This window comes from Nuphar pumila, chromosome 2 (assembly GCF_984573655.1).
Source record: "Nuphar pumila chromosome 2, dmNupPumi1.hap1.1, whole genome shotgun sequence".
In the NCBI taxonomy this organism is placed as follows: Eukaryota; Viridiplantae; Streptophyta; class Magnoliopsida; order Nymphaeales; family Nymphaeaceae; genus Nuphar; species Nuphar pumila.
The window spans coordinates 102,373,285-102,386,278 of record NC_143250.1 but is presented as its reverse complement, the minus strand read 5'-3'; the positions used below and the strand labels follow the sequence as shown (position 1 = coordinate 102,386,278).

At 44.5% G+C, this 12,994-nt stretch overlaps 1 protein-coding gene across 1 annotated transcript; it reads right to left on the bottom strand.

Moving 5' to 3' along the window:
* Positions 1-373: 373 nt before the first annotated feature.
* Positions 374-7,450, bottom strand: LOC149846447 (serine/threonine-protein kinase PBL27-like). The gene is made up of 5 exons (XM_089991321.1): positions 7,267-7,450; positions 4,987-5,144; positions 1,791-1,824; positions 1,333-1,724; positions 374-982 (listed from the first exon to the last, which is right to left on the bottom strand). The coding sequence occupies exons 1-5, from the start codon at positions 7,448-7,450 to the stop codon at positions 374-376; spliced, it is 1,377 nt and encodes a 458-aa protein (XP_089847447.1).
* Positions 7,451-12,994: the final 5,544 nt, after the last annotated feature.

Sequence of the window (12,994 nt, the reverse complement as noted above, 5' to 3'; positions counted from 1 at the left end):
ACAGCTTTCTTATGTACCTTTTTCTGGGAACTGATTCCCCTTGCACCCTCTCCCAACCAAAGAAAGATAATCTGCAAACATCTAAATTGCAGGCAGCACTGTTCACCTGATCTGAGAAAACATACATGAGGAGAGGGGCAATGATTATGGACTAACTCAATGCAGCCATGCTTTATAATCAATCTACCTTATTTCCTTGGCTTGAAACTGGGAAACCAAAATGGCCTGACAGAGTGGTTTGCAGAATCTTTTCTTGTTCCTTCTTTATGGGTGGCAACCATGTCCAGTAGCATCAGATGCCTGCACCACAGACCATTAGGACGAACAGAATGACGCTTTATCACATGGACAAAGCCTAATTATTTGTTCCCATTCAATCATTTGTGCTGTCAAAGTTTCCTTGCATAGCCGCCCGCTTACTGTCCCTCCAATTCTGCCCCCACACTTTTGCCTCTGCAACGGCTCTCTCCCGATCAAGGTCCCAATTGAGATTCTTGGCTCTCTCACCATGTATTGGACTGTCCCTTTGAGAATCTGGCTTGTCTGATCCATCGAAGTCCCATTTCCTTCCAGACCAACCTCCAGATTCAGCTCTGCCTGTCTCTGGACCGAACCCAGCTGCCCGACTGGAGTCCCTATGTCGAACATCAGGAGAATTCTGGTACGATGATTGGATGGAGTGTCTGCTATTGGGCGATTCTGTTCCACCAATCATATTCTTCCTCTCATCCCTTGCTCTTGGTGTGGATGGACCACCTCTGCTATGTTGGGCAGCTTCTGCAATTGGCTCATAATTTTGGGAAGCTAAATATGAGAGGGCAGTGACAACATCCCCAATTAGAGGACGAGTCGCTGCTTGCTCTTGCAAGCACATAGCAGCAACAGCAAGAGCTTGGTAAAGGCCTCTCAATGGGTAACGGCCTTGCAACAGTGGGTCTGCCATCTTCGGGAACTTCCTACGATCCCTGAACAGTGGACGGGCCTGCACATTGTACGCAAAACCAGTAAACAAAAATTTACCTACAGCTGTTGTGACAAAGATTTGGTTTCACATTACCAGCCAAACCGCCATAGACATTAATTCAATATCATCTGTTCCTCTAGGCAGAACCAATATAAAACTATGAAATAGCAACTGCTTTTCACATGCACATCAAAGAAAACAGTACTTCTATAGCAAATTATTTTCTCTAGTAAACTATATTGGCACACTGTTCACACTATAGGGACTACAATCATCTTTAAACAGGATCAGATCTATTTTATCCTCTTATTTTGAGTTTGATTTCCAACATATCAATTAACCATGTAGTTAAAAGAGTGGCAACTCACCCATGCAACAAGATTTTGCTCTCCAGCAGCTTGAGTGTTGTCAATGGCTTTGCGCCCAGTAAGGAGTTCAAGAAAAACCACCCCGAAACTGAAGACATCAGATTTCAGTGTCAGCTGTCCTGTCATAGCATATTCTGGAGCACAGTAACCATATGTTCCCATCACCCTTGTGGAGACATGAGTCTTATCACCAACTGGACCCAACTTCGCGAGCCCAAAATCTGATAACTTAGGATGAAATCCTTCACCGAGTAATATATTGGATGATTTGAGATCCTTGTAAATAACAGGTGGATTTGCTTTGTCATGCAAATATTCCAAACCCTTAGCTGCACCTGCTGCAATCTTCATCCTAGTGTTCCAGTCGAGTGGCTCTTTGTCTGGTGGAAGATCTGCAATGGAGGAAAGCAGATAGTTAATAGTGTGAACTTTATAATCCATAATCGAAGAAGGGTTGCAGAGCTTGCTTTTTAAAGCACCACAGAAAATACTCTAATTTTTGGCTTTCCATAGCAAATTCCACAGTTTTTCTCCCACTAGTAGGGTGCAATGAGTTATTTAAGCAATTGAAAGTTCTGGCTGTTTCACGAAAATAAACCTCTCAATAAAAAAAAGGAACACATCCAAGCAGAAGGAACTATTTTTGTCAGCTGTTTTTAGGCTATCGATTTCTAGGAGAAGCACTATCTATCCCTCAGTATACATGACACTTTGAGGAAAAAGAGGAAGCCAAAGAGGTACAAGGAGAAAAGGAGATGATAAAGCACGACAAAGGTTTGAAAAGGAAAAGAAAAATTGAAAAGAAAAGCTTTCTCATAACGCCACCAAAAGGTCTAAAAAAGAAATCATGAGAATACCATAGTTCTTTTGGACACATTAGATTAGATTGCTAAAATTAAAATTCTGTTTGTGAACTTTTTTCTCAAATGTCCACCTATGTAAATAACACAAAGAATCCTATGCAGAAATCACCTATGTTTATTTTCAACCACATCATCAGACCAATGTTGTGAAAAGCATTGAGGCACAGCGAGGCGCTCCCCAAAAATTGAAGCGAGGCCTAAAAGCCTCAATTTTTTTTGAAACTTAAAAAAAACTTTAAAAAATATCTAAAAATACAAATAAACAAAAAAATGCTTTATTGATGAAGCAACAACTAATAAGAAATAGAAAATCTCAAATAAATACCAAATAATATGAGATTAACATGTAAAAGTAATATTAATGCAACAACGTTATCTATGTAAGTATCTAAGAAATAAAATATGTGCATTTAATAAAAAATTAAGTAACAAAATCTCTAACAATCAATAAAATCTATTAATTTTTTTCTTTATTATTATTTGTATTCTTTTTCAAAATTTAATATTATTGCTGACTAAGGTATAAATATAAAGGATATGTGGCAAACCAAGTACCACCATAGTTTAGCTTGAGAAATTTTAGAATTTGATGCATTTAAACAAAAGAAGAAGAGATAAAGACAACACCAACTTATTTATAGGCAAAGAAATACACGTCAATTTCATTATAACACTTGTGTAGGCTTGCATTTAGAGAAGGAACAAAAAAGAAAAAAAAAAGATCACCCATTTGGGTTCTCTAACTTCTTAAAGTTTAAACTAATGATTTTGTTTTTCATTCATATAACTTTTAGAAAACAACAATGTCATGCTTCCTTGGTAGTGGGAGTCATCATGAGTTGACTAAGTACAACCTTAGTCATGGTGGCCTTAATCCAACTTAGGGTTAACTAGTCTGGCCAAACCTACGCAGAAAACTCAGGATTTATGAAACGAGTTTCTCCTTCCTTGACACACACAGATATTGATTGGGAGCAGGACATGTCCCATCAAATTTTTTAAGTAAATCTTGATTGATCATCACATATTCAATTTGTGATCACCATAAGTAATTATTATGATCAAGTTTTATTAAGACCAAGCTTAAGAAGGAGTACCACTGAATTGCCCCATTCGAAACAAGAGAAAAACTCATTTTAACCAAAACACATGCACCAACATAGTAGGGATCAACCAGACCTCTCAACTTACTCTTCACTGAAAGCAAAAACAATTTGAGAACCAACAAGCTTACCCCACGGTTCCACACAACTGACAAATGATTTTCACAAATTCTTGATGTCAGATGACACTGGATCAACAACCACAATCGGCCTTGCACAGGAACTACTTCCTCTGGGCTCAAACGATCATGGCTCTGATACCATGAAAATAATTTAAGTCTGACATTGGATCAGACCTAATCAATCAACAACATCACATAAAGAAAACATTGACACACAACTTTACATGGTTCGACTGGGCTTAGCCTACGTCCATAGTTAACTCTCTCTCTCTCTCTCTCAATGAGTTTTTCAAAGAGAGATGTATTTATAACTACTTAAGGTACAATAGAGAATAAGGATTTTAGTATTTTCGTATTTTATGTTTTCTCAATAGAAGGTTTCTCGATTATATAAGATTTTACATTACAATTAAATACTTTCATCCCAAGATTACAAGCTTTCTTTTCCATATGAGAACTTGGTATGTTAGAACTTGCACTTTCCAAAATGTGTGGGCTTCCAGCTCTTGAACCAGAACTTTACAAACGGTGTGGGCTTTCTAAACTAGAACTTTTCAAAATATGGGAATTGGATTAGGGCGTCCTTATGGATATAAATCTTGTTTAACAAATGCATGGGCATGGTGATATGATGCAGTCATGAATCCAGACCCAGATCCAACTCCAACGAAAGGCAAGAAGAAAAATAAGAAAAATAGAAGGTGATTGGATCTGATGAATCCAATGAGAGGGGATCCAGTGGGATCCATAGTTGCATGTTAGGCTTGAATTTTTTGTTTTGGATATTTGTATCATATTCAAGATACGATGTAGGGTAGGGATTCTATATTGCTATAAATAATTGTTATGGGGTTTCAGTTGGGGTCAGTTGAGAGTTGAAGTTGATTTGAAAATATTAAATTAAGTTATTTTTTGTTTTTCCAATTCTTTCTCATCTCGTCATAAGGTCACCAAGGGAAAAATATTCAAGAAATTATGGTTGAGGCTAAAGGTTTGGTGCTAGATCTTCGGTTTGGTGCTAGATCTTCCTGCCGAAGTGACCAATATGAATGCTGATATGCAAAGACTGGGAACAATGGTGATGGATACGAATCAGAGGCTTGCAATGTTTGATCAATGGTTCTCCAAGATTAAACAGATGCTTGAGGCATTCATGCAATGATCGGGCGTGGTTCGTGGAAAGATGCCCATTAACTAGTAAGAAACAGAGGTTGTGACATTGTGCAACGTCTCACGTCTGCCACCGTTGATGAACAGTGGCAATGCCCAACAGACTGTCCTGATGACAGGTTCAAATCTCCCCTTGTTGGTGTAGAATGATGAGAGAGGAGGGCATCAACCCTCTCCCTCTTTTCTGGCAAACCCCTTCGTGGCAGCTCTACCCCTGCACGCCCTCCGTTCAATCGATCCTCTTATCCATTGAAAGAATAGTCTCCGCCAACGCCGACCCACCCATCTCCTCCGTGTTGATAGATGGGAACCAGTGGGAGCCCGTCGTCCCGACCATTGGGCCCGACAGTGGGATTGGCTCACCGTCTAGCCCTTCATGGGGATGACCACCATTACGCCAGGGTTCCCTATTGCCAGACTACCACTGTCTAGTGGGTTGTCGCCGGACGGGGTAGGCTGGCGAAGAGCGACCACCGGCAGACGACCCTCAGCCACCACCTCCTTTGTGACGTCCGGATGTACACAGTAACCCCTCTCGCGGGTTCCTTTTGCATCTAGGGCATCATGGGATGTGAACCAGTTTTGCCCAGGAATCGATTCACATAATCGAGTCAGTGCAGAAACCAGCATCCTAATTAGTTTCTATACCCAAAACCCATTTTCAGGTGTTTGGGTCTCGGGTCCAAGCCAGTTTTCACTGGTTCCAACCCCAAACACCTTGGTCTCGGGTACTATAGGTCCAATCTAAGGTTTTCTACCTCTGGATTGGGCCCAAAACCCTGATTTTAGTCTAACTATTGAGACCTAAACCCAAACTGAACTTAATCGGACCTGGGCGGAACTCCAGTTCAAATTTGAACTGGGTCAAGACCAAACCCAACATAATTTTGGATATGTATTGGGTCTTAACTAGACCTTTTACCCTCAAAGCTCGATCCAATATATGACCTATACCAATCTGGGTCCAAACGATCCAATATCTTCCTAATCTGGTCACAATCCAAGCGAATCCTTACCAAGCCTATTATCCTGGCCACCCAAACCCAGTTCCAATCCATGAACCAAACCAAACCCATCTACATCAGCCTGTAACCTACTCGCAGTCACCTATTGGTCCTATGAATCCCCCACCTAGGCCTCCCCCAATCAACCCCAAACCCTGTTTTTGTGTCCAACCAAAACCAGGGTCTCTTTCACAGTGCTCGTCTGTGACCCGTTTTATAAGGGGGTCATTTGGACGAGCATGCTCATGTCCAAGCAAGTGTACATCGAGATCAAAGGCAAGCAGATATCCCTCGTGTCTATGAACCTGAGAGGCTACCCCCCAAGACATGTGGTTCAAGGAGATCCACCTGATCAATTTGTAGACTTAGACGATGATGACAATTTTTTGTATGAGCACCCTCCAGGACCAGTTGTAAACGCAACCCATTTATGAGGGCTTGCACTATTGTGGTGGAATGACTTACACTAGAATCGTGAGGGTCATGGGCTAGGACCTATAGAGACGTGGGTCGAGATGCAGCAAGTCATGGAAGCCAAGTTCATACCCCTTAGTTTTGCTCAACAAGCTTATCGATGGTGCCTTTTACTTCAGCCGGGCACGAAGTCAGTAGCTGAGTATACTACGGAGTTTCATCCCCTAAACCTTTGGAGTATGCTTGAGGAGACTGAGGACCAGCAAGTTCGAGGTATATCACGGGTCTTCATCATGATATTTATGATGATATGATTTGCCTTGTAGTATCAAACGTGGATCAAGCAATCCAACATGCCATGTCTATTGAGGAGAAGCTCAAATCAATGAGTGATTTATGAGCATCCTCCTCACAGCCTAAAGATGCTTTTCCAACCCCAAGACCGAGTTCAGACCAGCATGACTCTAAGGCCAGCAATCACAAGGACTTCAAGCCATTGACACAATGTGAGGATTATGGGCCTGCTCACAACACCATGTCTCATACACGAGCATCTAAGGGTGAAACAAAGTATTTTTGTTGTAATGGAGTTAGGCATCTAGCAGGCCAATGCCCAACAGTATGCAAGTAGGTTCAGTTCGCTAGGCATGAGGAGCATGAAGAGATAGATCCAGATACTACATATGAGGGTCAAGAATCAGAACATGATGGTGACACCATTATTTATAATGCCACGACTCTTGTATGCAGACCCATATCCAGTTTTGTGGATGATAATACCTGTGATTTGTCAGATACGAATCCTTTCCAACGTAGAAAGGATGATGTAGTCATGGATCCAGAGCCGGATCCAACTCCATCGAAAGGCAAGAAGACAAAGAAGAAGAATAGAGGATGATTGGATCTGATCTATCCAGTGAGAGGGGATCTAGTGGGATCCGTAGTTGCATGTTATATAGGCTTGAAATTTTTAGTGTGGATATTTAGATCTTGAATATATTCAAGATTTGATGTAGGGTAGGGTTTCTATTTTGCTATAAATATTTTTTATGGGGTTTATGTGGGTGAGAGTTGAAGTTGATTTGAGAATATTAAATTGTCATTTCTTGTTTTTTCAATTCTTTCTCAGTTTTTTCTACTTTTCTTTGGATTCGTGCATAGAAGCAGGGTAATGTAGTTTTATCGTAAATCGAGTTCTCTCGGTTTATATCAAGAAGAGTGGTTGCAGTTTGAGAACGACATGGAGGGGAGGTCCCACAGGCATTGGCTGGGTAGGAGGTGGTTTCACAGACTTCGGAAGTGGTGGTGGCCACCACGTTGGGATGGTTATCCTCTGAAGTAGGGGTGAGTCCTAACTGCTCACCGAAAACCGTCACCTTTGGCAAGGTGACAACTGAATACTCCACTTCCATGGCTGAGTTTATGGCCGAAGCGATGTCCATTGCATCCCCGTCTTGGGAATGGGAAGTATCACCATCAATAAGGTTGTTATTCACTTGTAGGATCGAGAACCAATTCTCAGTGGTATGAGTTGTGAGGGTTGTCCTTGCCACATAGGGAGCTTTGCCATTGTCACCGTCTTCCAACCATCATTGTTGTTTGATGGTTCTGGAACTGTATGTGGCTGAACAGGTCTAGTAGCAAGAAAGTGAGAACTCTAACCACAATAGAAGCAATACTTAATGCGCTATTCTCATTGTTCCCTTGCGACTTACAGTGTACAGTTGCGCTTAGAGTCTGTTTTGCTTTTGTTGAGTCTGATGTAAGCTGCTCGGTTCAGGTGAATCAATACCCCGAAGGGGCAGCCCGTATACTTGAACCGTAATAGCCTGCAGGAAAAATTGTGAATGAAGTAAATGCGTTGAGCTTTCTTTTGTTCACCCTCGATGTGATTGCTTCTTGTGATTGCAATTTCTCTCCCTCTATTCTCTCTTGCTCTCTTACACTCTGATTACCAGCTTCCGCAATCGGCAAGCGAGCTGACAAGTAGGCTTGCGGCGGTGAGGAAGGACCGTCGCGCCGCGTTGGCTCATTGAAGGAAATAGGCCTGTGACAAGTGGTACCAGAGCCCGTTCTCGTGCTGGGGAAGGGACTCCGAAGTCGGTGTCGATAGACACGCCGACAGACTGCGATTTGTGAGCAAGACATCGTGTCGCCTTATCAAAACTTGCGCAACACCAAAGGCAAGGCAGTTGCTGAAGCTGAGGAGATGGGTTCACCTCGGAGCCAAGAAGAGTTGACTGCAACTGTTAACAAGCTAGTGGAAGAGGTGACTTCGCATGAGGAAGCAATTTCATGCGCATGTGAATCATTCAATGGACTGAATGATGTGGTGGCGAGCCTGCAAGAGCAGGTAACCTTATTAATGGGGCAGATCACTTCGTTGACGACTACAGTGGCCGACTTGCAGACTGAAGTAGATGAGCTTCAGTTAAAGAACCGTACGTTGCAGCGGACAGTGACCCTAAATGGCAGAAATGGTGAGAGGCCATCAAGGATTGATGTGCCAAGACCCGCAAAATTCAATGGTTCTCGTGACAGCAAGGCCATTGAGAACTTCTTGTTCGAAGTAGAAGACTACTTGGATATCCAGAATGTGACCCTCGAAGATCTGAAAATTAAGGCTGCAACGACCTTACTTGATGGAGATGCTATCGCTTGGTGGAGGCGGAAGCGCAATGACATGGAGAGAGGTCAATGTGTGATAGACACCTTTGATGACTTCGAAATGGAGTTGCGCAACTACTTCATGCCAAGAAATGCGCAGAGGCAGGCTTACCGACTGGTTCGTGAGCTCAAACACACTGGTTCGTTGTAAGACTATGTCAGAATGTTCCAGAAGCTTATGCTGGAGATATCTAACATGCCAGAAGACGACATGCTCAACTGGTTTATTGTGGGACTTCAGCCATGGGCACAGTCTGAAGTGAAAAAAAGTAACCCCCGTATTTTGGATGATGCATATGTGGCGGCAGAGCACTTAGTTGACACTCAGCGCAAGCCTTTCACCCCATCAACCAAAGTTGGGAAGAAGCCTGACCACGGAGGCAAGAAGGATGAGCAGCGCAATGATAAAGATGAGACGTCGACACGCCATCAATCCAAAAAGAAACAGAACTTCACAACGCATAACAATAGCAACAAGGGTGCGGTTGTGACATGTTGGTTCTGCGGCGATAGACATATCGCTAGGCAGTGCCCAAAGTGCCTTGTAAAGGACGACGGGCAAGCCAATGCTGCACGGGAAGAATGCAACGATACTGAATGCAGTGACACTGAGACCATGCAACCAAGGATGGGGGCCATGCGACCGATTAACGCAGCTAGAAGTTGCGCAACTAAGAACATGAAGGTCAGTAAGCAACTTATATATGTAGAAGTCATTATGAATGAAAAGACTACTTCAGCAATGATAGACTCCAGGGCCACACACAACTTTGTCTCGCGGGAAGAGGCAAAGCGGTTGTGCTTGAAAAGTGGGCCAAAGCAGATGACTATCAAAACAGTAAACTCTGCGGCCAAGACCATCCTTGGTGAAGCAAGAGATGTGACTACTTAAGTGGGGAGTTGGGTCGACAAAGCCAACTTCTCTGTGGTGCCTATGGACGATTTCAAGGTGATTCTGGGTATAGAGTTTCTGCAAAGCCAATATTATGATGCTGCCAAAGTTTAACATGTTGACGATTATGGGGTCAGACCTGTCCCACACAGTGCAGTGCCTTACGCAGAAAGGCAAGTCTTCAGTGTTATCGGCAATGCAACTGAAGAAGGGTGTCAAGCACGAGGAGCAAACATTCTTAGTTGCAGTGCGTGCAGATAAAGGGAAGGTAGAAGCAACAATGCTGCCGACCCTAGCCCCACTATTGGAGGAGTTTCGGGGGGTGATGCCTCCGAAATTGCCAAAGCATCTTCCGCCAAGACGTGAGGTCAACCACAAGATTGAGTTGACCCCGGGAGCAAAGCCTCCCGCAATGGTTCCATACCGCATGGGGCCAGCTGAACTGAAGGAGCTGCGCAGACAGTAGACGAGATGTTGGACGCAGGCATTGTTTGTCCATCAAAATCCCCATTTGGTGCCCTAGTCCTTTTCCAGTTGAAACATGATGGCTCTAAACAATTATGTGTGAATTACTGTGCCTTGAATAAGGTCACAGTGAAGAACAAGTACCCATTGCCATTGATAGCGGACTTGTTTGATCAGCTAGGCAGTGCCTGTATCTTTTCCAAGCTAGATCCGCGATCGGGTTACTGGCAGGTAAGGATTGCCGAAGGTGATAAGCCTAAAACAACTTGCGTCACCCACTATGGTGCTTACAAATTTCTAGTAATGTCATTCGGGTTGACAAATGCTCCAGGCACGTTCACAACTTTAGTGAACCAGATCTTCTACCCTTACTTAGACAAGTTTGTGGTAGTCTACCTGGATGATATCGTGATCTACAACAGTAACATGGAGGAACATGTCGGGCACTTGCGAACAGTGTTTCAGGTGCTGAAGGAGAATGACCTCTGTGTCAAATGAGAGAAGTGTCTCTTTGGGCAGGAGGAGATCAACTTCCTTGGCCACGTTGTGGGGCATGGTGTGCTGCGTATGAATAGGCATAAGATAAGGGCCATCCAGGAATGGGTTCCGCCAAGCAAAGTGCCAGAATTGCGGTCATTCCTCGGTTTGGAAAACTATTATTGGTGTTTCATCGAAGGTTATTCCCTCATTGCTGCGCCCCTCACAGATTTGTTAAAGAAGAATCAGGTATGGCTCTGGACAGGAGCGTGCCAAGATGCCTTCGATGACTTGAAGAAAGCCTTAGTAAGGGAGCCAGTGCTGCGACTGCCTGATCATTCGAGACCCTTTGAAGTCCACACTGATGCCTCAGACTTTGCCATTGGCGAAGTTATTATGCAAGATGGTCATCCGATCGCATATGAGAGTCACAAGCTGAAAAATGCAGAGAGGCGTTACACAGTGCATGAACGTGAGATGACCACAATTGTGTATTGCCTCAGGACCTGGCGGTACTACCTTTTGGGTGCCGAGTTCGTCGTCAAGACGGACAATGTGGCCACGAGCTATTTTCAGACGCAGAATAAGTTGACGCCTAAACAAGCTCGATGGCAGATGTTTTTGGCTGAGTTCCACTTTGCCTTGGAGTACAAGGTTGGAAAGACCAATGTTGTGGCGGATGCCCTGAGCCGTAGGGCTGAACTGGCAGCTGCGCGTGTAGAGTCTTTTGAAGTGCATTTAGAGGGTGCATTGCTGAGCCGCATCCGCGATGGTACGCAGCAGGATCTGACCGCACAACACCTTGTTTCTCTGGCGCAGGCAGCGAATACTTGGCGATTTTGGCTACAGAATGGCCTCCTCGTAACAAAAAAGGGACACATCTTTGTGCCACGGTGGGAAAGCCTTCGCCGAGAGTTACTTAAGGAGTGCCATGATACACTATGGGCCGGCCATTCTGGTCAGGAGCGGACCTTAGCACTCCTTGAGCGCTGTTACTATTGGCCGCAGATGAGAGATGACATTAAGGGGTATGTGCGGACATGCCTCATCTGCCAGCAAGATAAGGGGACAAACCAGAATGCTGCCGGTCTCCTTGAACCTCTACCAATTCCAGAACATCCTTGGGATAACATCTCCATGGACTTTATTGTTAGTCTGCTGAAGGTAGAGGGCCTCAATTTTATTTTGGTTATGGTGGATCGTTTCTCAAAGTATGCCACCTTCATCCCAGCTTCCAAGGAGTGCCCTGCAGAGAAGACTGCAGAGTTGTTCGTAAAGCATGTGGTGAAGCACTGGGGCATACCAAAGAGAATTGTGAGTGATCGTGATGCTCGCTTCACGGGCAAGTTCTGGCGTGAAGTATTTCGGCTACTTGGCTCTGGAGCAGTACCATAGGCACTTTGTTAGTGCCAATCAGAAAAATTGGGTGAAGCTCGTTGATGTGGCGCAGTTTTGTTATATTCTGCAGAAGAGCGAGTCTTTAGGCCACAGTCCGTTTGAGATAGCCACGAGGTAGCAGCCACTGACCCCACACACTCTTGCCACACAAGAAAAGGGAAGTCCATCCTTCGCCTATCAGTTTGTTCGCGACTGGGATGAGCAAAATGAGTTGGCGAAGGCATTCTTATACAAAGCGGCAAAGAGAATGAAGAAGTTGGCGAACAAATACCGTCGGCCCGCAGGGTTCCAAGTTGGAGACCAAGTGTTGGTGAAGTTATATCCTGGTCGCATAGGCATCTTCCGCGGGCGGCACCGCGGACTACTCAGAAAGTATGAGAGACCCTTCACCATCACAAAGAAGGTGGGCAAGCTGGCATACAAGCTGAAGTTGCCCCCAGACTTCAAGGTGCACCCGGTGTTCCACGTGTGCAACCGCAAGCAGTTCCATCCAGATGATGGAGACCCGGAATGCAGTGTGCCACAACGCGCTCCCATCATGCAGAGGGCCCCGACAGCACAACGGGCCGAGAAGCACCTCAGTCAGATCCTTCGCCACAAGGTCAACTACTTGGGACAAGCAAATAAATACTTGGTGCAGTGGGAGAAAACAACGGAACCAACGTGGGAGCCTGCATTTCGAATGAACAACCGCTACCCGACTGAAGTCAGGGCTTACCACAAAACAGATGGCGCCGAGGACGGTGCATGATTTGAAGGGCGGAGCATGTTCCCTTGCGACTTACAATGTACAGTTGCGCTTAGAGTCTGTTTTGATTTTGTTGAGTCTGATGTAAGCTGCGCGGTTCAGGTGAATCAATACCCCGAAGGGGCAACCCGAATACTTGAACTGTAATAGCCTGCGGGCAAAATTGTGAATGAAGTAAATGAGTTGAGCTTTCTTTTGTTCACCCTCGTTGTGATTGCTTCTTGTGATTGCAATTTCTCTCCCTCTATTCTCTGTTGCTCTTTTGCACTCTGATTACAAGCTTGCGCGATCGGCAAGCGATCTGACAAGTAGGCTTGCGACGGTGAGGAAGGACCGTCG